The 27,512-nt window shown below is 36.7% G+C and overlaps 1 protein-coding gene across 3 annotated transcripts in view; it reads left to right on the top strand.

The window, feature by feature from the left end:
• The first annotated feature begins 20,910 nt into the window (after positions 1 to 20,910).
• Positions 20,911 to 27,512, top strand: part of fibcd1b (fibrinogen C domain containing 1b) — a 91,612-nt gene continuing 85,010 nt past the window's right edge. For 2 of the 3 annotated variants that reach the window (XM_058774480.1, XM_058774476.1), the window contains exon 1: positions 20,911 to 21,811. In XM_058774480.1, coding sequence (XP_058630463.1) covers positions 21,740 to 21,811 — 72 coding nt within the window. In that variant the 5' untranslated portion in view covers positions 20,911 to 21,739. The remainder of the gene's footprint in view (positions 21,812 to 27,512) is intronic. The other variant, XM_058774477.1, reaches the window with a different exon arrangement.

The following is a 27,512-nucleotide window of genomic DNA, read 5'->3' on the forward strand; positions in this document are numbered from 1 at the left end:
TGGGACCATATATGATCCTTAGTAGTGTTAAAATTTACACTTTAAGTGTTAAACTGACACTGCCTTTTTTACTGTGTAGCAACATATGTGTTCATGTTTGTGTAGGAGTGCTCACTTCAAATGTTCTGCCTTTTGGAATAAATAGAGCATAAAGGTGCTCACTTTCAAATGGAATTCTCCCAGTGCTTTGTGTAAGAGAAACTATCAATGAAACAAATAAAATTAGTTACATAGATTTTTAGCTATGACTTTGAAAGAAAAAAACCTGGAGGGAAAAAAGCCACCTACACCACTATCCACATCTTTTGAGTCACAGAGGACATACAAGTGAGGAAATTAGTGATTAAATAATCCTATAACTGGCAAGGATGAAGTGAGGGAAAAAATAGAGTTGGTGAATGTGTGGAGAGAAGGATGAAGAGAATCGATTAGTCGGGATTGCAGAAGGAAGGAGGCTAAGACATCAGCTGCTTGCTTCTGATAACAGCAGAGCCATGTAACCCTCCGCTCACTAATGCACCCACTGATCATCACTTGGCAAGTGAGTGTGTGATAGTGCTGTCAGAGTTCTGCTCATTAAGTGGCTGAGTGCTGCCAGTGCTCTGTTGTACTGCCAGCATCTTACCAGAAAGCCAGAAGAGAAGACGAGAACACTCGAAATCTTCTCGTCCGTAATGAACCACACGACCAGGTCAATGAGAGGATGACCCTAACACGTGAAATAAGTGGCCCCTCGTTATTTCTCACAGTCACTGTGTGTGCTGCTTTAACCATATGCGTGTGTAGATGTAGACACCTGCAAGTATGAGTACAATATAGAATGGTCTAAATATATGAGACTGTGAATAATAATAATAATTAATTGATAATAAAGAATAATATAAAGATTAATTAAAAAAAATCCTTTTTGGGGGGGTTGGGGGTTGTTGCGTGTCTCGATAGAGGCTATTTACACCAAGTGAAAATAGCGGTATTCTTTAGTAATATGCTATTTACACAGTGCAATTAACATTATTAGAGAAAAACATTACTTATTGCAAATAGTGGCAATTATCTGCACCTCTGCATTGTAATACATTATAAAATAGTATGCAACTTATTGAGTGTAATTTTTTTATTTTATTTCAAATTATTAAATGGATTATTGGGACAAAAGCTCTCCCTACACCTACCCTAATCCTACCCGATGCTTTGTTCAAATTTCTGATTATTTCCTTCATTTTTATTAAAAAATTAAATGCTTTTCTGATGTGATTTGAAATTTAAAAAGGGAGAGAAAAAGTTCGCCAAAGGGCAGATTCGAACCCCGGTCGATCATGTCAAAAGAACGGACTTAGTACACGCTTTACCATCTGCACCACTGAATCTGACGATTGGCCACCGTCTTTTGGAAATTTGACTATCCCAATCATATGTTTGTGAGTGGAGTTAGTGTAAATAGCCTCTGCCAACAACATGGCTATTTGCACTTAAATAGACACTCCGAATTTTTTTTTTTTTTTATATTCCCAACAATTAAACAGTTGCCCCCCGAAAAAAAACAGGGGGTGCTGCAGCACCCTCAGCACCCCCACTTCCCGCGCCCCTGGATGCTTCTGACGTTGTCTCTGGTTCAGAAGTGGCTTGGTAGTTCTCTCCTTGTGAAGCTCTCCCAAGTGTTTGAATCGGCTTTGCTTGACTGTATTCTCAAGCTTGCGGTCATCCCTGTTGCTTGTGCACCTTTTCCTACCCAAATTCTTCCTTCCAGTCAACTTTGCATTTAATATGCTTTGATACAGCACTCTGTAAACAGCCAGCCCTTTCAGTAATGACCCTCTGTGACTTACCCTCTTTGTGGAGGGTGTCAGTGTTCGTCTTCTGGATCATTGCCAAGTCAGCAGTCTTCCCCATTATTGTGGTTTCAAAGAACAAGAGATACCCAGAATTTATACTGTAGGGATGGTAATTTATTCAAACTCAAATGTAAATATTCTAATATTTTGAGATACTGATCTTTGACTTTCATGAGCTGTAAACTCTAATCATCAAAATTAAAAGAAATAAACATTTGAAATATATCAGTCTGTGTGTAATGAATGAATATAATATACAAGTTTCACTTTTTGAATGGAATTAGTGAAATAAATCAACTTTTTGATGATATTCTAATTATATGACCAGCACCTGTATATATATATATATGTGATATCTCTATAAAGGTTGGTCTGAGTAACTTAACTCAACCAGTCATTTTATCTGAATTTTGAGTTATTTTTAAGCACTCTGCAGGCAATTTTAAAGTATATTTTACTACAGTATAAATATGTTTTTCTGCAGTATAAAATGGAGACACAGGTATACCCACACTAAAATTTGTTTACTCAAAAATAGCTAGTAAATTTCACAAATAATTGCAAAGAAATGGTGAATAAAACATATGAAATTGAATATACATTTTTTGAAGTAGAAAGACTGAAATGTTTTATTGTAAAACTTACTTTGGTGTAATCTTTATTTTATTTAAAGTTTTACAAGATATTTTATTAACAGGGTAGATCTGCTTCTAATGGTTTATGGTAGCTCTTAAAATGTTTTTAATTCTGTCATAATTTTAAATTTACTTACCCTCACATCATTTCAAACTTTTTCAACTGAGACACATTAAACACACACACACACACACACACACACACACACACACACACAAACTTTTTATGTAAGTTTTTCAGTTCTTAAATATAAATGTGTTTTAAGGAAGAAATTATGTCATACAGGTTTGGAATGGTATGAGGTACTAGACAATATTAAAAGTAGTAGATTATATAGGCTATAGATGCTGAGTGTGTTGATAACAGAAAATCTGTTGCCTGACATCATTGAATCACTGACAGAGCTTTTAAAATTACACAGTGCAACATATAAGTGTGTCCTTTACATTTGACTTATTACAGCAAAACACTGCTGAACTGCAGTGGTATTTTTCATCATTTTGCGAAGGCCATGGTCAGGGTTATCATTTCAGTCAGGGTCAGGGTTAAGTAGGACAGGCAGCCCATTTTTCTGCACGAAGTTATGCAGTGCACATGCCACCAGTGCACTTCCCCATGGGGTTGTACAACTCTGTGCTATTTGCTCAGACCTCTCCAAACAGACCTACACTACTCTCCCACATTATACAGTTTATCTTGCTAGGCCATCTCGCACATTACTCAGAGTCAAGTGCATGCCACAGATTGATTTTTATTCAAGTGAGAATGTTTTCTTTCTTCTGAGAATATGATTTCTGCAATTCTGAACACGATTCCAAGAACATGGCCTTCAGGAATCAAAATCATCATGAGCCCAGAAATCGTTGCTCTCATTCAAACAAGCTCACAGTGCATACAATCTTTCCTCTTTTTAGCTTGTATTTTAATGCTTTTCAAGTAGTTTCATAACATAAATGTTAAGTAATTGTGGATTGCTTCAGATTTGAGTATTAACTCTATTTCATGTTTTCATACTTGGTTTGATTACTTGGTCTGAGGTCATATATACCTCTTTGTCCTAGCAGTCTCTTTTCACATTGTACTTTTGATCTTTATTTCTTATTGTTAAATCCAGATACACACTTTCCTATACTTATTTTATACATATGCAATGTTTATCTAGTATATTAGGCCCCTCCGGCTCTATCAAGTTAACAGTCCCAGAGCTGGACTTTATATTCCACTAATTATAAGGGTAGTCGGTGTAAATTTGTCAGGACTGGGGTGAAGTGAGCTGTCCTCCTTGCTCTGGCAAAGTGTCTGTTTTTAAGCTTTCTAGGGAGCTTTTAGGCATCCCTCCAATGATAGCTTTGGCACGGTTGAGGCAGAAAGACACATGCAGGCATGAATACATTTTTTCAGACTTGTTGAAACTGCCTTTCAAATAGTTATTTGTTTTTGAAGAGAGAGAGAAATGATTGCAAGATTGAAAGAGAGATGATATGCCTACTAATAACAGGATTGTAGGGCTTGTTTTATTGGCTTTATCGAAACTGCATTATATTATATTGAATTCAGTTGTTTTAGGCATTGAACATAAACTGTTTGAATTGGTAGATCTACAGTACAGAGATATGCTTTGACTATTAGCTCTTGTAGGCATTGTAATAGAAAGTTGTGATCCAAAATGTGAGATGCTTCTGTAAGATGACGACACCAAAGGGGAACCATGAGTCAATACTCGAGCTGGACAGCATTTGATACTTAATGCATTGTTGTTGTTTTTTGATGATTGTTACTTCAAAAAAATCCACAAAATTGTTGTAATGGTTACACTTGTACACTGCTAGAACTGGAATGTGGTGATGGAATACAGGAGGATAACTGATCATGAAATTATTGCCTTTAGCTTTACTTATCGGAACTGAAATGTATTTACTGTGGGCTGCTTTACAATCTGCATAATGGGTCTGATGTAGAGTAAGCAATCAAGAGACTTCATATTTCAGAATTGTATTTGCTTTGGGGCTGAAGTAAAGAGGTCATAAAATGTGGTAAAACTGCAAAACTGCAATTTCATACATTTAATCATTTTAATTTAATATTTAATAAAGTTTAATATTTAATCATTTTAATCTTTAACAATAAAACTTGAAGAATACTGGTAAATGTCATTTTTCTGTACTTTATAATACTGTGATGCCCAAATGTACTTATTGTCACCAGCTGGTTGCAAATGAAGTTGAAACAGGATCTAATCATAGCCGTTTTCAAAATTTCTTAAACAAAACTCTGGATACACAGAATAACCACCTGGAATCAGAATCAGAATCAGAATTAGCTTTATTCGCCAGGTGTGCGCAAACACACGAGGAATTTGTTGTGTTTTTTTTTTTAAGGTGCTCCTGGTACATACATACATACATATATACACATCTGACATGAGAACAGAAAAAACATTTAAATAGTAAGACTTAACAATAGATAATAATAATAATAAGTATGAATCTGGAACAGTAGATTTATGTACAGATTTGTGCATTATTTACTCTATATACAGCTGTATAAATAAACAGATATGTATATGTATTTACATAATACATGAGAAAGAGGCAATAATTAAAGATGGAGAATGAATTACAGAATGAATTACAGAACACAGGTAATGATCCATGTGTTAGCTATTTAAGCTGGAGATGGCATGGGGAAAAAACTGTTTTTATGCCTAGATGTTCTAGTGCACAGAGATCTGTAGCGTCTGGCTGAAGGGAGAAGTGCAAACAGGTTGTGTCCGGAGTGAGAGGGGTCTTTGATGATGTTACCTGCCCATTTCTTCACTCTGGAGTTGTACAAGTCCTGAAGGCTGGGCAGGTGCACACCAGTGATCTTTTCTGCTGTCCTAACAGTCTGTTGAAGTCTTCTTAAATCTGATTTGCTGGCTGACCGAAACCAGACAGTTATAGAGGAGCACAGAACCGACTCAATAGCGACAATAGCAGACAACTGAACTAAACCGAACACAGGGTTTAAATACACTGAACTAATACAAGAAACAAGACTCAGCTGACATGACTATTTACACAATGAGTAAACTATAGACTAACTAGAGGTGGGAACAGGAACAGAAAACAGTGCAAAACCAACTCAAAGTCAAACTCAAGCAGACATGAGACTTTATCCTGACACTTATAGCATTTATAGCACTTATACAATTTTTTTTTATTTATTTTTTTTAGGCAAATTATGGAATTTGGTTATCTATCAGTTATTGGCTGTGACATAAATGTAAAATTACTGTCTTATCAGTACTGGATGGAATTTTAATATGGGTGCATCTTCTTTTTTTTTAGAACAGAGAATTTAGGATAATTAATGTCCAGTTGCCATGAGGACATGGCTTAGAGCTGGAAATAAGTTTCTAAAAGGTCTAACCCATTCCTTGACCCAAAATCCAGTGCTTGATTTATGTGGTCACAAGTTAAGTAATTGGTAGACATGGCCAATGTAGTTTCAAGGCAAGACATAACACAATAGGAGGACATGGAAAAGGCATGGATTGGTAGTGTTTTTGAAAAACACCATACAGTATAATTGCACACTACACATTGGCAGGGCATCTTTTCAAAGTGCTCATGTCCTGGGGGAGCTGTTCCGTTAAGAATAGCGTAATCGCTATCACAATACCATGCTGTGCAGAAGGGCGTGTTCAACAATGACTGAGTATTAAGGAGCAGCATTTTTACAGGAGGATTTGCAGATCCACATCAATGGAGATTTCTGAATATGGCCTACTTTGAAGAGGATGCTTGGGACGGTGGCACAAGAATGGTTGATGATTCTGTGGAGTCTTTACCAGACACTTTTAAGATGTTGATAGACTGAAGTTTTATTAAGGTTTTTAAAGATAAGCTATGGAGTACACAAGGTCAGTAGTTCTGTGAGACTGACAATAATTAGGCTTAAGATGGAAACTTCTGAACTCTTAAAATATCTGGTGGAAGATAAGTAAGGTGGAAAAGCTTCAATTTGGAGAAGGTTTAAAGAGCAGTAATTGTTGGAGACACGTACGTGGCATCCAAGTACATCCTCTAAACAAGTGTGCCCTTGTATTTAATGTTGTGCAGCTGGAAAGCATGGTTCAGTTGGCCAACTGCAGTATATTGGAGGTGTAACATCAATCATCGGTGAATTTGAGATGTGCAAGCAATTTTCAGTAGCGTAATGACTTTCACTATCCTTCATTTCCATTTGCTGCACAACTAACAGTGAGTGAGGACTAGGAGTTTTAAAAGTACAGGGATTTAAGTACCAGTTCTATAACAAGAGCGAAATGATGTAACAATTCCAGTGTTTCTGCAGTAGTACCAATTTAGTTCAGAGGTGGCAAAATTAACAGTCTTACAAAGGTGAAGGTTTAGCTCATTAAAATGTACTAGGTCATGATGACGTTGCTTCATAACTTTGGAGTATCCAGACACATAATTAATATTCATGAGTCACACCTTCATCATAGTTGGCTACAATTGTTTACTCAGCAGATGTCTGGGGCTTTACCAAATCAGGGTGAATGATAATTGATTACATAATCAAGAATTCACAAAAGTGTCCATGAACACTGAATCTTTTCTTTCATTCTCTTATAGATGATGAACAGGCTTCTTAAAAAAGGATTTGCTGTAGAGTTTTCTTCTGAGCTTGGAAAGGACAACTAAGTAATTAAATTTAGACAGTTCTAAGATTTCTCTGCTTATCAACAAGAAAACTTAATTTTCTGTTTACAAAATTTTGTCATGGTCCTAAGCACAATAGATAACCCTTTGAAAAACCTTTCCTATCACATCACTGTCACAACCACGCATGCACAACTTCATAGTCATGTGTTTGATACCTTTTCAACCTCTTTTCAATAAGGGTTTAAAATGTAAAACCACAAACAAATGCCAGACTACATCCATTCTCTAATGCTAGAATAATTTATGGGCTTTCATTGTATATTTGTGTAGATGACACACATCAAATCTTGACAGTAATTCTCTGCTGGTTTGGAACGCTAGCTGCTTGGTTACAACAACAATCGCTCATACACACTTTGACTATGAACTATTAATCTCTGCAAACAATGTCGGTTGTGATTTAAAGAGCCCAAACCACTGGAGCTGACGAAAAAGGCAGCAAGGGAGCATCCATCACTCACAGACAGATGAGAGGATCTTAGTGCTTGTTGGATGGACAGAAGGAAGGAACTTTTTACAATTATTACATTAAGAATGAAAGAAACTCAGAAGTTAAAGAAGCAAGGACGAACAGCACAATATTGTGCTTTTCTCTAATAAAGACCAGCTGTTTTTGCAACAGAAGCTCTCAAATTAGAAAGACTGAATGTGTCTGCACGTCCAAATTCTCAGCAGGGAATGAAACAGAAACAATTCAAGGCTTCATTAACAAATGTTTGTAAAAGTATTTAAATGGAACTTTATAGCCGTATTCTTTCAGAGATGCATCCAACACAAACAGTGTGCTTCTGGTGTGTGCCCACTCCACAAGGCCTCACTTTGCACTTTCCTCACCTAGCACATATTTATTTATATAGAAATGTATGCATGCATTTATTCAAATTTGTTTGTATATGTATTTACTTACAAATGTATTTACTTAGAACCCTCATCTTTTGCCATTGTCTTCTTTTGTGTTCCACTGAAGAAAAAAGCCACATGCGTTTGAAACAACATTATGACACAAGATAAGTTATGACAGAATTAATATTTTTGGGTGAACTATCTCATGCTGAGTTTAGAACCAAAGACAAACAGTCAGTTTAGTTACTGGTTGTTCCATGTTTTTGTTTGTCTTATGACAACCTGCTCCCATTACAGTTATTATTTCAAATATATTGTTTGAAAAGTTTTTCTTCTTTTTCAAAGTATCTAAATACAGTGACACTTGAATGTCTTTAAAAATAATACCTTTAATTTTTCATGTCCCGCCCTTTGAGAAACTCTGACAGAAGGCAAATGAATAGAAAACAAAAGTTTTAAAAATCAATAGACAGAATATTTCCTCCTCAACACTTTTCAAAGCCTGCCATCTTTCTTTTTTTGCCTTTTGTATTTTATTATATTCCCTTTTGTTCCTTGCCATGCATCTTATGCTTCTGCTCACCTACTCCCCTCGATTAACCATTCTTTACCTCCATTTCTGAAAACTTTCTCGTTTGTCAATTTGTTAGAATAACTTGAAATGAAAGTTTTTATCTTAATTCAATGGAATGGACTCATACGCATACACACACACCTTCATTTGGGTTCTTCACCCGGGTTCATTTTTTTTCCCCTTCATGTTGAGGGACACATTGTTAGGGATAGAAATCCCTCTGGACAGTCTGAAAATGTTAAAGTTTCTCAGTTTAATTTCAGTATAGTTTCAGTGGAGCTGAACAAACTTTTTGATTAAGGAAATTAACAGCCTAGCCAGACAGGACAATCTTTTCCAAAAGTAGCCTATATGTAGAAGGTATAAATAGAACAGTATTAGTGTCATTTGCTTTGCTGTGAGTCCATATTTCAAATCTCTCCTAAATTTTAGTAGAGATGTCAAACATGGTCAGTCCTTTCCACAAAAATCATCCAGAGAGAGAGAGAGAAGGGAGAAAAAAAACTACTCAGACAGCGGTTTCCTAGCAACAAAGCATTTGCTTTCAAACAAAGCTCTTTTAAACTTGTTTTTCTGCTACATTTAATTTGATTGTAAAGTGCCGTGCATCATCAAATCAGATCGAAACGGGGAAAGAGTAGTGGGAACAAATGTTAAAGATACGCCATTTCAGTGAAATACGAAAAGCTCTATATTAATGATTAATTTGTATTTAGTATAGTTGTATTTATTGTCAGATGAACACAGCGGTGCATGAGGAATCTCATACCATAGCTTGATATCGAGATTATTGATTTGGTGGTTTTTAAGAAGCGTTTTGGTACATTGCACTAACGCTGACACTGTTATGAAAAAGCTGCTATTAAATGTTTTATATATGTATGTATGTATGTAAATATATGTGTGTACGTGTACGAGTGTCTTTTAATATCTTCTAATACTTTACTATTTCTGTACATTTTCATTTTCATTAGCTGATTGTTTTTCTAAAGGTTATTCTTTCACGAACATTTAGGGGACTAGTTTCTATACTTATAAAACAGCACAAAAAATATAAATGGAAGCTTCCAAATAAAAGCCTCCTGGTCTGTGAATTCACCTGAAGATAAGCTTTTGGTTCTGTTCATAAGGAAGGCTATTCATAATCTGTAGGTTTACAGACAGCAGCCAGGCTTCTGAAGTCTTTTCAAATTACAGGAGAAAGTTAAAAGTTAAACAAGTGCAAATTTCAGTATAATCATGTGTAAAGGACAAAAGTCTGTCTGGTAAAACAAGAGCTCATTGATGTGCTTTCAAATGTTATTTCAGTCATTCCATTATTATTATTAATATTCTTAAACTTTGAATATTTCGAAACCACTGGGAATACTTTAAGTGGTGTAAACTAAGTTTATTCGGTCAAATATATAGCAGTTTGGGAATTATAACTTAAGGTAATTTTTACAATTTACTATTGTTGAGTGATTGTATGTGCGTAAAATCCAGTAATTTCAATTGGAATCCACTTGATAATTTGTTTTGCAGATTTCGCATCAGGCTCAGTCAGTCATGCAGATTTTCTGCATCGTTCAACAGAAAGCTCGGTTTGAAAGTGATTTCTGTTTGAGCTGTGTTTCATCCATCGCTACACAACTGAGAATAGTCAATTTTGCATTTGTGAAATTTCTACAGCTAGGGTGAGTTGTAACTTAAGCACAGCTGATACAACTGGCCTCAGAACTTCTGCAGCCCGAATTAAAATTGAAATTGGCATAAAGAACATTGAACTAGACTAAAATAAGACAAGAATCTTGACTGGGTCTTCTGAGAATCATCCTGGCAGTAGTTCCAACTCCAGATCTGGGATCAGAATTACCTCTTCCCACATTGTCTCTGTTATTTTTTTTTCTTTATTTTTTTTCTTTAAGGATCAAAACTGAGCTAGCAGAAGAGCTGCTGAGATATTTTGCGATTAAAGTCTCAAGACAAGTAATAGCTTGTTCTGTTGAGAGTCAGTTGAGGACAGCATTTTAACTTTGTATTTCAGAGCACATGACCTTCCATTCGAGTAAGACTGAAGGAGCAGTTGATCAAATCCTAGATCATTATCCTGCTCTCAGATGTGTTGGTGATTCAGTTGTCTTCATTCACGCTGGAGTGAATGTGATGATCTGAATTTGTCCAGACTGCATCTGCTCTTTAAATATCAAATAGTGCTTTTCGACATTCTTAAATGCTGTTTCCCAGTATGTGGCATTTAAATAAGAAGATTGATGAGAATGATAACTCATAAGGGTCACTTCTGGTGCAGTGATGATCTGTGTAGAGTAGAACGAGGTCTCCTGCCAAATATTGTTGTAAGAAAGAGTAAAGTGATTTATTTTATTCTTAAAGCAGCAGGGTTGGGATTATTGCCATTTTAATTTTTTTGGTCTCAATCCCTTTTCCCTGCTGAAAAGAAGGATGTTGCTCTACAGCTTTCAAACGATGGGGTTGGGGAATGAGAAAAATGCTATGAATTTAAAATATAGTTGTTATGCTTTCAAAAGGTCAGCTTGTTATGTTTGAGTTACAGCCAGAGACAGCTGAGTTGAATGATGAAAAGTGGGCCGAGAAGGTGAAAGGCTGTCATGAGGATTCAAATGTTACGATTCATTATGGCCAAACGTGTCCCTCCAAACTAATGATGTTTTGACTGTGTGAACCGTACATCCTCGTGCAACTATGACGCACTGCGTGAGCGAGCAAAATTTATGAGAAGGAAAAATGGGATAGGAAAAAAGTAGAATGGACATTAATGGTGGATAACACAAGTATGAAAACACACACAAAGCCACTAAAGATACTAGCAGAAGGTCATTCTCTCTCCCTTATGGTTTGAAGCTTGGTAACATATCCTGATTCGGCCTGTGGGGACACGTTTGGCTGTTATTTACAGTGGCTTCCAGTGTGATTCTATACACCTGTTCCCTCTGGCCTTTTGTGAATGCCAGCCATGGAGAACCACAACACTGGGAAATTCCAGTGCAGAGCTCAAGGGAGCGTCGCAGATAATTACAAACCTCTCACTGACGTCCTGCACTGACAGACAGACATGAATGGCAGAATCACAGAGGCAGAAACCATCGAGCTGAGAGACCCATGTGAGTAGCTGGAATGATGTAGAACAAAATCAGCCTGACGTGAGCTTATTTCATCCTGTTCAGCCTTTCTGAACACATTTATCTGATCACATTTAATTTTTAAAGAACTGTTTTACTTTTCTAACAGAGCTACTTAAGACAAAAAGCATGGGTTGTTTCAGGTCAAACTCACATCTTTATTTAAAGCTGCAGTCCGTACGTTTTGCCTCTTTGTCGCCATCTCTGTTTGAAAACCTGGATTTACAGCTGTGTGCAGAATTATTTTGCTTGCTTGGGTTGTGCTCCAGCACGGATGAATGTAATGTTTTAAGGAGTATGTGTGACTGTCAGTAACCACACCGGTGTGGATGTTTACTGTACTTCGCAATCACAGATTCTAGCCTACATCTTGGAATATATGACACAAATAAGAATTTTCACCGTATATTGCCATCTGAACAAGTAAGTAACAAGTCAGCCATGTTTGTTCTGACCAGCTGAGGAAAAAAGCATTAAATCGTGCTACCAATGGTGATTTAATCTAAAGATCAGTTAGCTCATATCACATCAAACCGTGCAAAGTATTATTATTGTTATACTTTATTCTCAAATTATTAATGTTAACAACATCAGCATTGTGTGACTAATCTAACTGTCATGCCATTCAAATTTCATATTAAGAAATTATTTTAACCCAAAAAGCAAATTATGCTCCCTTCAAACTGGTTTTCTTTAAAATACAAATATTGTGTAATCCCAGGCTATTTGTAATCAGAAGCATATTTAAAACTGGAATATAATTTAATTTCACTGACATGTGTTTCATAAACACATAATCCTTTCTGGATTACAAGCTGCCATCAAAATTATAATTTTAATTATTCTAGCTGCTGTGAGAAAAGGCTATAAATGATCCGTCACCTGCAGGATCCTCACATGAAATAGCCGAGTAGCCAGGACAACTTCTTTTATGTTTACAGTAATACTGTCAAATGATTAATTGCGATTAATCGCATCCAAAATAAAAGTTTTTGTTTACATAATATATGTATGTGTACTGTGTATATTTATTATGTATATATAAATACACACACATGCATGTATATATTTCAGAGAAATGTTATTTTTATATATTTAATGTACTTATTTATAATATAAATTATGTGAATAAAAATATAGACAAATACATGTAAATATTTTCAAAATATATACTGTATGTGTGTGTATTTATATATACATAATAAATAAACATAGAACACACACATATATTATGCAAACAAAAACTTTTATTTTGGATGCGATTAATCACGATTAATCATTTGATAGCACTAGTTTACAGACGTGACATAATGACGCAGTGCCATGCTCGAATTTCCTGCGAAAACCTACCCGTACCACTCAAATTAGAAAACATTATTATAAGCTAAACGTTGTGAATCGGGCTAAAGTAAGGTGACAGTTTTGAACACTGGCTGGTTATGTACTTGCTCAGATCACTTTTAACCAAAAAAAAGTTAGGGACTGCAGCTTTGAAATGCATGAAATGCATTTCTGATTCAATTCTAATATAAAATCTTAAAGACACTGAAAACGTACATGGACAGTTCACACAAAAATGACAAGAGTCATAATTTACTCACCCTCTTGTTGTTCCAAACTTGTTTTTTGGGTAACACTTTACAATAAGGTTCATTAGTTAACAACATTAGTAAACATGAACTACTAATGAACAATACTTCTACAGAATTTATTAATCTTAGTTAACGTTAATTTCAGCATTTACTAATGCATTATTAAAATCACAAGTTGTGTTTGTTAACGTTAGTTAATGCACTGTGAACTAACATGAATACACAATGAACAACTGTATTTTCATAAACTAACATTAACAAAGATTAATAAATATTGTAATAAATGCATTGTTCATTGTTTGTTCATGTTAGTTAATACATTACATAATGTTAATAAATGACACCTTATTGTAAAGTGTTACCGTTTTTTGAACAATGAAAAATGTATCACTTTTCTTTTTACTTTTTTCATACAATGAAAGTTAAAGGGGCCAAATGCTGTAGTTCAGGGGTGGGCAAACTTTTTGACTCGAGGGCCACATCAAGTTTTCCACATTAAGTGAGGGGCCGCATAATATGTTTATGACAAATAAAGCTTTAATTTTTTATTTTTTGGTAAATTGACTCCCACTTACTACTGTACTGTATGTATACTTGTACATAGGCCTGCATGGCAGTTCTATTCTTGTACCATCTCTACCTTTTTTTTTTTTTTTATGAGCACTTTATGACACTCATTAATTATCTTTTTTATGACACATGAGAGTTGCATTGGTGTACAAGTTGATTGATGTGTAAGACACGTTTGATCATTTTATTCAGAAATAATGTACTATAAATAAAACGTTTACAAACATTAGAAATGCACAATACAAACTCAAAACAAACTCGCCTGCTTTTTCTCATTGGTCACCAATCCTAATATGCGCGCTTTGCGCTTGACCTTGGTTGCTTTACATAAGTCGCCTTGGAAATCGCAGCACGTTTCAGATGGAAAAAAAAAAGAAAAAAAAAGAAAACTGTACTATATCCATTTTCATACAAATGTGTGTGGAAAACAGAAGAAAAAAAAGCATATCTTTGCAAGATAAAAAAAAAAAAAAAAATTGACTTTGTATTTGCTGTCCGTCAAAAATAGACTAGATGCCTATCTTTAGTGAAGCGGCGCGGAGAGCCGCGGCGTGGCTGGTGTAAACACAAGCATTGACTGGTGTGGCCGCGATCAGCTCCGGTGTCCGCGGCGGGACGGTATAAATCAGGGGTTATATACCGCACTACAGGCTACAGCGCCATCTATTGGATTTTACTGATATTGCACCAAATTAACTATTTTGGACCAACTGCCTCACGGGCTGGATGAAAACACTTAGTTTACCAACCTCTGCAGATTCGTATCATTTTTAAAAATCCCTCGCGGGTAGACACAGGAGTGATAGCGGGCCGCAGTTTGGACACCCCTGCTGCTGTTGGACCTCAATTACTTAAAATATCTTTAAAATATATAACAAATTATATGAATTATAAATATAGTTTGTTCCCATGATAGCAAAGCTGAGTTATCAGCCGTTACTTCAGACTTCAGTGTCTCGTGATCCTTCAGAAATCGTTCTGATTTGGTGATTTGCTCAAGAAACATTATTATTTATCAATCTCATTATTATCAACATTGAAAACAATTACAGGATTATTTAATGAATAGAAAGTTAAGGAAAACAGAATTTATGTGAAAATTAACTGTTCATTAATTAATTATTTGATTTAAAACCTTAGTCTACTATTTGATGTTCAGTGGACCTATTGGTCTATTCTGTTATTTGATGATTATCATCATCACTACATCACCAGCATCACTGATCGCATGTGATTCGCTACTGCTACTAATTACTCCATCAGTGAATGTCACCTTTTATGTGCCAGGCTCTCCTGCCTGTGTGTGTGTGTGTGTGTGTGTGTGATGAGAGAGAGATGCTGAATTGCAGAGAAGGGGAGAGCATGTGATGTGAGAGCGAATCGATAAAAGGATTCCTTCCTTCACTTTTCACTTTGCTGCTTCTCTCTTTACTGCAGCAGTTATAGCTTCATTCCCAACCAATCCTGGGAAACAGTGGGGGAAAATCACTGCTCGTCTTTCTCTGCTCCACTCTTTTCAGTTCCACAATATATTGTTGTCATCAAGGTTTACAATATACAGAGCTCATCCTCCTCTTTCCTCGCCCTTTTCCCCCCTCTCTCTCGGTTTTTCCCTCACACTATCATTATATATTAATAGGACTGCTTCCTTTGTCCACCTGGACCTTTTATTGATTTTTGGACCACTCTGTTTGAAGGTGAGTGTGGCACAGTCTGGTTTAATTACATTTTCAGTTTCTTTACATTTATCTCTTTGTGTGTGTGCATGACTTATTTCGTCTTATACTATCATTTGAAGCTTTAGTTAACTGTCTCTTTCTGAATTGGATGAATTGTGTGAGGACAATAATAAGTGTAATGTGTTATATGTGTTTTGTTTTGTTTTTTTGTTTTTTTCTCACACTTTACAGAGAGAGTGGGATAATCTCTTTCATCAGAGATCATCATGGGCTTCAGAACGCCCATCACACAAGCTATCAGACTGTAGCCAGTCAGTGTACATGGGAAGGATTTGTAGGCATGACTGATAGTAGCCGATGGGCAAATTTGGCCAGGATGCCAGGGTTACTTTCACCTCTTTGAGAAACACCCTTCATTTATTACAGCGAGTCAAGTACTATTTCACTGACTTCGTTTAATTCTTAAGTTTCTACAGGCATTTATAGGTCAATGACATGATGCTCACTTTTCTTTGGAAGTCACAGATCTTTACAGCTCTTCTTTAACCTTTTGAGCGGTACGGTCCCACATATGGGATTTTCATTTCCGTGCCGCTGGGAGTACGGTCCCACATATGAGATTTAGAACGTTCGGTGACGTCGCATAACTGCCAAATTCAAACTGCGTTGACTGACGCTGAGATGCAGCTGCACTTGTCATATAATTGCATCTATGCAGTGTTTTTAACCACATGTTTATTTTATGCTTTAGACATTTAAATACACATAAGTACTAGTAAAACAATACATTTAGAGTTCGTAAAATACACTCAGATGTTTATGGAAGCAGCAATAACAATCCATTCAAATATAATTTTCAGATATGTTTTATTAATATCAAATACACATAGTGTAAGTAACTATAAAGTTCACTGTATTCTCCTCCCATCTCACCCGCCACTTACTTGCATGTATTTCGCGAGAAATTGATGAATTTATGTGATGTAAATCGACTGACCGGACTCTCTGAACTGCCGCGCGAACAAACATGGCGGCGCCCATATCTCACATTACAGATCACGATCAAGATCATTTAGAACTGTTTTTAAACGATAAAACACACTCATTTGCACATATTTGTGAATCGGAATATCAGATAGTTGATTATATGGTAAGCAAGTTTATGAATATTTTGAATAAGAAAGGAAAAACGAAATAAAAGCGATCCATCTGTCATACAGTGTTATTGTGGCCGCGGTGTGTCACGTGACAATCATGACGCGTCGCCATGGAAACATTAAGGGAAAACGTTCTAAAATAACGGTCGCCTAAAAAAACCTCACTCTGGGGGGACCGCTGGAATATTTTAAACTCACCACTGAAAAGGTTAATGGCATGGTTTTACTTTCTGAAATTAAAATTAATTTTCTATATTTTTGGGGTGGCATAGGCCTTTTAATTGCCTCATTAAAATAAAAAAGTAGAAAAGAAGAACGTAGTTTGGCTTAATTTAAACAAAACTGCTTCACTGCTTCAAATATTTGGAAAACATTGACAAAGCATGGGTAGTTCATGTTGTGAAAGATTGTGTTAGATGTGTGAGATTCCCCAAAATGTTTGGTACATTAGAAAACATCAAATACTGTTTATAAATTATGTTCATGGTTTAATTATTCATATTTATAAACAAAATATGTATTTAAAAACATTTAAATACATTTTTTTTTTAAATAAGATTTTAGTCAATTACTGTATACCACATTTCATTTTTAGAATAATTCATTTTAAACATTTCTAGAATATGGTATAAACGTTTCAGAATATGAAACCAACATGAATGCAAAGAGTGCATTATTAAGCACTAGATTTAAAAAAAAAAAAAAACAATCATTGCTGTCATAACCCCAACACACACACACACACCACCACCACCCCCACCCCGCCTTCTCCACAAAATGTTTTACAAAGTTTGACTCTGGCATTTGAGGGAGAGCATGCAGGCCACTGCCTCTTCACAGATCTCTGCTTCTGTCGTCATGCTCCACCATCCGTGAAAACACACACTTCTGCAAGCACACATAAAAAGACAGAGCACCATTTTTTATGTTAAAAACAGAACATACTGTATTCAGAGCCAAGACAACTCACACAAACATGCAAAGAATATGTCCACATTTATCATAGGAAGGTGCACCCGCCCCTTTTTAGTTTAAGTCTTTCTAGCATCGCTTGGCCTAGGCTTCTGGGTGAGATGCTCCAACTAACACACACACACACACACACACACACACACACACACCCCTACATCCAAAAGCTCTTCTCTGTGCACTATCAAGTAGTCTCAGTATGGGGTGGTGGTTTCCTGAGGCCCTGTAGAGGGTTTAGAATGGATGCTGCTTTTCTTCAATCCTGTTACATCAAAGTTTGCACACTCTCTCTGTACTGATATGTGTGCATCGCTATGAGATTAGAGTAAAAGTTAAACTGTATTGAAAACTCTTCAGTATAGATTTTAATGGTACATAACACATGTGCCTTTGTTTGCTATTAAAGTGAAAGCAAGGCCAGAAATTTTAAACTGAGTGGGCCATGGTGACATAGAGTGAACTCAGTGCCTATTTCAAAAATCTTTTTACAATAGCCTACATTGGATAAAAATAGGGATGGAAATTTCAACAACTTAAAATGGCATGGCTAAAAGTAGCTTAATGTTATTGTAATCTATTAACTATGCATAAAACTCATCTTTACTTAAGTACAATGTCAAAACATATTTTAATCTGTTGTGATCAGAACAACTTTAAAGTCTGGTAGTGCGTGATCATCAGTTGTTTAGTGTATGATGACCAGTTTTCCTCTGTGACTAGTAAGTTAGTAAATGATGCCCAGTGTTTTAAAATCTGGTCAGATTTTAAAAGTAGTGTAGTGTATTCCAGCCTTGAACAGATTTTAAAACGCTACATCATACACTTACTGACTTTGTAAACATCACAAAGGATAAACTGGGCATCATACACTAAACGACTTAGGATCAAACACTACCAGACCTTAAAGTCGGCATGAAACGGAAGTTGCTATTGTCTTTTCTACTCTACTGTGACGTATATAAGAGTGAAACGGCATCTGAGATGAGAGGGCGGGACTTGATTTCGTCCTTCCAGAACTGATTGGATCGTTGGAAGTTGGGGCGTTACTAACAAAATGGAGGCAGATCTGAATGCCAGTTTGCAGTTAGTTGTGGGGGGATTTCTCTCCACTGGATTCACCGCCGACACCCTAGCATGAAGATTTTTTTATTTATTTATTAAGGATGACGGCGATGAGGACGATCAACGGTACTAAACATGCCTAACAGTGCGTGCGCGAGAGAGAAAGAGACACTGCCTGAATGACCGAGCACGTCCTCCATCAGGTTAAGTCATATTCATAAAAAAATAAATAGTTTGCGATGTCCTAAGAGTAATGTTGTGGTAATATCCTTTCAACTTTTAAGAGTAGTGTACTCCCCCATGGCTTGCGTCAACTGGTCAATGCATTTATTTCTATAAAGTGAAGCATTAGCTTCAGCTTTATCCCAGCGTTTACCCCTTACGTCACTGGCTCCGCCCTTGCGCCATCGCATGTAACCGGAAGAGAAGATGAGTCGTTTTGAGGGGGAGGGGAGGTTAACATTTTTGATTAAAGATTACAAAGGCACATGAATTTTAAAAAAATACTGAAGTGCACGGATACATTATTTATAATAAACACTACAGTATTCCATAAAAAAATAAGAATTTTCAATTTTGATTTCTTGCCGATTTTAAAGTTGTTCCGATCACAACAAACTCATGCATAAATGTGCGCCTTGTTGTGTTTTTAATGTGTTTAAAATTTTTTAATGTGCCTGAAAATATCCAACATGTTTGATATCCTCCAAATGATGGAATCAAAGTCTGAAGCTAAAAAATTTGAGTCTGTGACTATCATACACTATGCGATCTTCTATCAAACCTGCAGACTGCCTCTGACTTTTGGCAACTAGCGTCAACTTCTCCAGGATGTAAATTGGGGGAAAATCAGGACAAAAGTTGTATAGTGTTTTCCAGCCTTTAGAGTGACATTATATTCTGCTTTGAACATCCAGAATATTGTGTCGCTATGATGATGACGATGATGCTGCTGCTGCTGTGTTTTCCAATGTCATTTGAAATTGTCAGGAAGTTCAACCTAGAGAAACTTTACCTCAGGTGTGATGGGTGGGACAATGAGTAAAGGCAAATCGAGGACTGCTTTACAGCCGGACCACACTTGGATTGGATTGATTGCTTTTATTGACAGCTTTGCGTTCACCACAGAATAGAAGCGCAAAACTGGAAGATCAGTGCTCATCCACCAGGATCTTTTTACTACTAACTTTCACATTTTTGTTTTGTTTTGTTTTGTTTTTTTACATGTTTACACATGCAAGTTGTTCGTATGTTCATGCATGTGAGCAATTATTGTAAAATAATGTCTTAAATCTTTACTCATTTTATTGGGTGAACCAGCCGTCAATCTGAGTGGGCCAGTGGCACGCTGTATGTACGCTTGCACGTTTGTGTAGCCTTGCCAATGATCTGTAGCGGATTTTCCAAAATGTTAAAACTAATATCTGTAATGTGTAATTTATTTTTTGTTTATCTCAATATGCAGCTTGTGCTGCAGTTATGTCATCTCACAATCTATTAAAGCAGATTGGTTGTCGTTTTGTGGAATTCACTATTCTCATTGAATTAGAATGATTATTAAAAATGCATTGTTATAGTTATCATCATTGTGAACGGGCCTTAAGCCAGTATCATAAAATTTGTTACAGGCAGCATCCCCCTCTGGGGCCCACAGAATCATCACTACCTTTCTTCCCGCTAATGACTCCCCTGACTACAATATGTCTCCAAATGGGGCTCTTGGGCCTAATCATCCCATTATTACATTGGGTGCAACTGACCCTTTTATCACGTGGATTGCACCTGTATGTTTTCAGTAATTGTGGGGAAAATGTAATTGTTGCTAAACTGACAGACACTGAGAAGATCACCTGATTAATCTCTGTGCTGTCAGTAATCACCGGCAACTGGCAAGGGTAGAATATCTAATGGATAACATGACAAAAACATCTGTGCGCCGAATCATAACGGTTTCGGTTGGTATCGGTTCAAGTATTATTTTGATGAGGCTTATACAATAAAATGAACTGCTCATTTAAAAACAACTTCAGTTATTGCATTGCGTCCTCGAATTCAATTTGACTTCCATCGCTCACCCAGTCTATCGTGACGGGTCCTTTTACTGCATGTTGAGCTACTGAGAGCGGAGTGGGAGTTTCTTAGACGAGGGGTGTGGAAAAGTCGTATCCGATGGTGTCTGGGAGCGAAACTGAGCGCGCACCGGGAGCGCGCTTAAAGGACAGCTTCTGGAGGAGAGCGAGGAGCTTGGCTCGCGAGTAGGAACCCGTTAATCTGCCCTGCCGCGCTAGTCTTGTCAAAACGAGACATCCCTCACCCTCTGTCCGGTAAACTAGGACACTCTGGGGAACGGATTGAATTCCCTCCTCAAATCACAGCATCTTTACCGGCACAATCTTTCCATCCCGCTAACGGCTCAGGAATACAAAGTTGTACCACTTTTAAACGACTCTTCGGGACTGAACGCCCATTATTCGTTTTTGGACAGAAAAATCAGAATGTTTTTAGTGTGTTTTGAGTTGCGTTGACTTGGATATACACTTGATTCGCGCCGTTTTCCCCCGTTACTTAGTGTGGAATATCTGAGGACTTTATTCGACGCTCCAGAAGGAAAGAAAAATACTTTGAAGAACTGCTTATGGAAATTTGAGGAGTTTTATTTATTTATAATTATTTTCCTTATCAAGTACGTATGATATTTCGATGTGTGTGGTGCGGGAGTATTCGCCGCCCCTTTTAGACCAGAATTAGTCAGTGTGGTCCCGGAGTAGAGGCTAGATCAGTGTCTTCTCGATCTCACGCACTCTCCTCACTCTCCTTTTCTTCTTTTCCCCCAAAGGTTTTTTTTCTGTTTCCATGGAATAACTGATCAGGAAAACGACTGAACGACAAAGTGTCTTGTCCCCCCTCCCCTCCCCCCCCCGTACCCACCGCCTGTAACTGACAGGCGTTTTTTGGTTAGTTCTTCTCCGGAGAATGCTCAATGATCGATGGGGAATCATGAACAGCTCACCGGAACTCGAAGACGGACAGCGGGGCAAAAATCAGGTGCGTACCCCACTAGCTTACACTTCGTAAAATATACTGAATGTAGTTTTAGGATGAGACACAATAGCTACTCATCTGTGTGTGTGTGTGTGTGTGTGTGTGTGTGTGTTGGTGTTGGTGGAGGGGGGGCAGACAATATCACATAGAGTTGAGCGCGGCTTGTTCCTGTCACTCCGCATAAGCGCGCCCGTAGATCATGATCGCGGCAGAAAGTGGCTATTTTGTTTCGCGTTTATGCGGTTGCCAAAGAAAAGGCCGCCAGTCATGCGAAATGGAGCTGGTCTGCGGATTTGGCACTAAGTGCTGGTGTTGGTATAATGGGAAAGGAGGGAGGGGAATTTTAATATTTGATTAATGAATTAATTTTTTGGTTGTGCCATTGTAGCACATATATGTATGCATGTGTGTTTGTGAGTGGAGTGTGGATAAGCCACAGAGGCACTTTAGTGGGTTTCCCAAATCACAGCCAAGGTTAGAGAGAATGAGACAAATGCATGTATGTGTTAAAAGTGTGTAAAACTGGTTTATGGTGAATGCATGTTTTAATGGACGGTAGTGATTTATAATCTGGGTTCAGTTTTGCCTGTGTATTTGTCAATGTTGTTGGTAGAGAACCCTTAAAACAGGCACACTCGTTCAAATACAGTGAAAAACAAAACGCATCAAACGCTATCAAAAGCAATATCAAAACCAACACATAGCTCGATAAATACTCAAGGCTTGAGTACACACCCACACCATCACACAAACAACTACACAGACTGTAGGAGGAGAGAGAGTAGACAGTGCAGTAAGTATTCAACTTTTTTTGTTGTTGTTGTTTTTTGTTTTTTAAATCCTGCAGGTTGGTTAGGCTTGAATATTGTGCAGAAGTAACAGAAGACATCTATCAGTTTACATCAACTTAAATGGCGACAAAATTGGGATCTATTTTAAGCTTTTGACATTTGAGTTTGGCAAAGATAGTTTTATTTAATAAGGAAGGATTTTCTCCGCACACACACAAATGCAGCGTTGGAGTGGAATTGATTGAGTCCATTTTTGCTGACAACAGTCCACACCGGACTCCATACATGCATTTTAAACTACTGACTGTAAGTGACTGGTTCCTCTGGAAATCGGTGTGTGTGTTTTGTTTGTGCTGAAAAAGTTATTTTGAAGAATGATGTTACAGTGAACATTTGATGATTTATGTTTCCACTGCACATTCATACTGTCTTAAATTGGCGAACTTGATTTATTTTATTTTTTTTCAGTGTAGGAAGTTTGAGAGAAAATAAAAATTCTGTAAAATATCTATAAACAATCTACTCTATAAATCTACTACTATAAACAATAATGTATACATGCCTGTCTGTTTTAAAAATCAGCACCACGGACAGCAACATCCACATGCTATGTGTCACATTCAGAACCATGGACAGAACCTGTTGAAGCTACATTTGGAGGACAGAATTTCTGAACTAACTTTTTGTGTTTAAAACCAGCATAACTGCAAGAACACTCCTGCTAATGAAAACACACACAAACACACACGTTTGTTTTTGTGAAAAGTGGGGACATCCCACAGGCGTAATGGTTTTTATACTGTACAAACTGTATGTGCTATTGCCCTACACCAACCCTACACCTTACAGGAAACTTTGTGCTTTTTCAGATTTTCAATACACTCCATTCTGTGTGATTTATAAGCGTTTTGAAAAGTGGGGACATGGGGTAATGTCCTGAAAAGTCACCTTCTCCTTGTAATACCTATGTCATACCCTTGTCATTATATAAATTTATGTCCTCATTTGTCACAAAAACACGCAAAATGCTTATAAGTACTACCTTATATGGCACAGTGACAACTTACACTTAAAAGTTCTCTCCCTTTAGGAGAAAATGTGAATTGAAATATTGGCTACAGTTTATCTCAGGATAATCCTATTGCTAATGAGATTGTTAGACTGATAGATTTCTTGGTGTCTGTTGTGGATCTCCTAAAATACTAAAAAAATGAAATGAACTATAGCAAGGGTTTTTAAACCATTCCTGCTGGTGAGGCTCCAGGAACGGTTCAAAAACCCCTGAACTAATGATCAGCAAATGTGCAAGACAACTGCACCATGCAGACTAGACTGACCAATAATAAACCTCAAATGAATAATACAGTGGCCATTAACAGCATGTGCATATTCACAAACATAGGATGTACTGTACAACTGTAATGAAGAAGGCAGTTTACAATGGTAAGCTAAAAATACAGATAAAAATGAAGAGCAGCCATGAATCGCACCACCCATTCACAGAATGAGCTATGAATGACTAATGTTTTCTCCCTGTATGGGAAGAAGGGAGGAGATGGAGACATCAAGAGACAAGTTGAGAGGGATGCCAGGTTGGACCGGAAGGGAGTTCTGGGGATTCCTGTTAGCTTTAGGATATGCTGTAAGGCAAACACACGCATACATTTAATTGTGTTTTGTTTTACATGAAATTAGCATTCTACAGCATGGGTTACTGTTGAAACAAATTCCCTGTTTATGTATGAACTGAAACAGTAACATCTCTTGAATTTGCCTAACATCCTTTAACTATGTGTGTGGCAGAGTATTTTCTCTATATGTGTCCTTGTGAATTTTTTTTTTCTCCCCTGGCCTTTCTCATTTTCTTATTCTCCTCTTGTCTATCATTTTCTCCTCTGCTCTCTTTCTCCCTCTCTCTCACCATCTGTCTCTTACCCTGCCTCACCCTGTCAGTCAGTCTCCTACTTCTTTTCCCTCCATCAGGTCAAACACTGACGTTTTTGTCAATAGAGGCCTAGGGGGGCATGATCGTTTTCTTTCTTTTATTTTCCCTGTCCTGCCTTTCCCTTGAACCTCATCTCACTTTCTCATCTATCCTTTCCCATGTTAATGCATTCTCACGAATATTGTATATATAGGGATTGTGAGCTACACACACATCACCCAAAAGCACTTCAGTGAAGAATAGAGATTTGTCTTGGCCATTCTGTGCAGAGTATTGTGCCTTTACACCCTGATGGAACTCAGTTAGTGCGGAATTAGTACCTGTTTTCTCTTCTCCCTCCCATCCACTTCCTGTTACACATTCAGTGCCACATCTGACAATACCCTCAAGCCATTAGCCATTGTTCACTTGCTGAAAAGATTATAAAATGGCATTCTACACTGTGCTTATAGTAATCATAAACATCTGTAGTGAAATTTTCATAAATTTAGGCAGAGTCATAAATCATGGTTATGGGTTAAGCGTGCTGAAGTGCATCTATTACGCAGATGAGAAACTATGTAAGTGGCTTATTTTTTTCTGTTTTTTCTGTTTGTTTGTTTGTTTGTTTGTTTTTTTCTTTACGATGGGTGCACTCATTGTGTGGATTTCAACATGACTCACTACATTCAGGACTATCTATTCTATTGTAGATCAAGTTCAAAATGATGTTCTTAATTTTTACCTCACCATGTACAGTGCTCTTCAAAGTTTGGAAACAGTTTTGATGCCAGCATAAATTCTTCATAATTTTGTGATGACTTTGAGTTGACTAGGTACAACACAAAATGTGCAAACAGAGAAAAATACTAGAGCTATGGTTAGAGCATCTCCAAACTGTATTCTGATGGGACTGTTGTGTCCAAATTTAATTGGCATTCAAACAGTAGAGGTGTGTTTCCTCAATAATGACCCCCATCCAAAAAAAAAAAAAAAAACTTGGGCCAAATTGAATACTGTAATCAAGCATCACAGCTGCAAAAGAGGCAATATTGTGTAATAAGAAATATGCTGATACATTTCCAAACTTTTAGAGGGAACTGTACAGTGTATACTTAAATATCTTAGCTTTTCGGTATGGACACATCTAATTTATCTGTTTTAAGACAGTCCTTACTTGAAGGCCTACAGCTTTCATGTAAGATTTGAAATATGTGCTTTGATACATTTGCTTCTGTTTACTCTGGTCATATATTAAACTCATCAAAGAGTTTGTTCTTGCTAATGCATTAAGAATCCACATCAACTGATGATTTGATGCTTTTTGTTTCAATGAACACATAAACACACACACATATGCAGTCACTCACCCAGAGTACACTTTGGTGGCTAAGAACAGTAATGATAGGAAACTAATTAATACAGCACAATGACTGAATCATTCATTAACAACAAAAGTGCTAATCTTCTTAAAAAGAGTGAGAGGAAGAGAAAGCAAAAAAGGATTGGGGGCGGAGGATGTACAGCCACTGCTGTGCTGGTGCGGTATTGTGGTTAAACTTCAGAGCTGGTCACCGGAGCTATAAGCTGACAACACTGTCATTTAACAAAAGCTTGTTTTGGTGGTCTTCCTTGTAATAATTGTACTGTGAGTCACTTTTGCTTAACATTTGCATACTTTTTACACTTATAAGTGGCTTAAATACTACCAAAATACAATCTGTTAGCCTTTTCTTGAAATTGTTAACCCACAGCTACTCTAAACCATAATCTTGTGTCACCATGCTAACTTGTTTACTCTGAATCCTGGGAATAAGGATTTAAGATGCCACACTGTATATATATATATATATATATATATATATATATATATACCTTTTTAAATGTGTATTTGTTAGTTTACACTAAATACAGCACATAGCCAGTTTTAATAAATCCATCTATGAATTTTATCGCCACAGGAGTCGGCTTTGCATGATTTAAGCCATTTGAAATGTAAAAACAAATAATATAGTCTCTGGTTAACATGTTCTCTCTGTCACCATTTGATATTTTAATTTTACTTTAATATGTTAAAACTAAACAATGCCACGTGACAGTTTCTCTGATTGTACATAATGCACGAATATTTAATGATTGGATGATTGTTGCTAAACAGCTCGCTATCATATTTTAGCTTCACAAATCAGTGTTTTCTGCTCTGGATCACAGTTTCATAACCCAGAGTTAAAAGCTGTGCCATCCTTCTTTCAGAATCACAGATGTGAAACTTTGTGCTTTGCTCCGAGTTACTTAGCACAGTATGAAAATTCCAATTCAGTTTTATTTACAAGCAGTTTTCAGTTTAGTGATTGTAATCTAATACTCTTTCTACATTATTAATACTAAGAATATGTATTGTAGCCAACAATATTCTCTCAAATTTCATCCTTACTATTCAAGCAAAGTTCAAGTCTGTATGAAATCAAGTTTGTACCATGAATAAATCATGCAACAGTGTACTACAACAGTGTTGTTTGTTGACCTTATGTGGATATATTGTTATAACTATTAGTTATTAGTTGTTTGGCATTGCTACGAGTTACATACTGATGTATACTGTAACTGTTATTTAGATGTGTGTGTTTGTTTTGATGTCTGAGTACATCTTTGTAAAACTTTTGGACTATTTTTGTTCACTCTCCAGAGCTAAAGATTGCAGAGTTCACTTCATATTGAAAAACAAATACTTAGTTGCCTTGACAAGATTTTTTTGGCTGAGTGAGACGTTTTGCATTTAGTGAATGAAAAAATTCAGACTGGCTAAAGAAAGCGGTGTTAGTGAGAAAAATTATTAAGACTCAAGTTGTTGAGAGAACTCATTGCATCATGTTGCCTTTATTTTTCTTTTTAACTAGGTTCAACAATTATTTTTTTTTACAGTTTTGAGGAGTGCAATCTCATGAAATATATGCAGTAGCATTTGCAGCCTAGCTAGAAAAATGAATGT

Source organism: Onychostoma macrolepis, chromosome 05 (genome assembly GCF_012432095.1).
Source record: "Onychostoma macrolepis isolate SWU-2019 chromosome 05, ASM1243209v1, whole genome shotgun sequence".
Classification (NCBI taxonomy): Eukaryota; Metazoa; Chordata; class Actinopteri; order Cypriniformes; family Cyprinidae; genus Onychostoma; species Onychostoma macrolepis.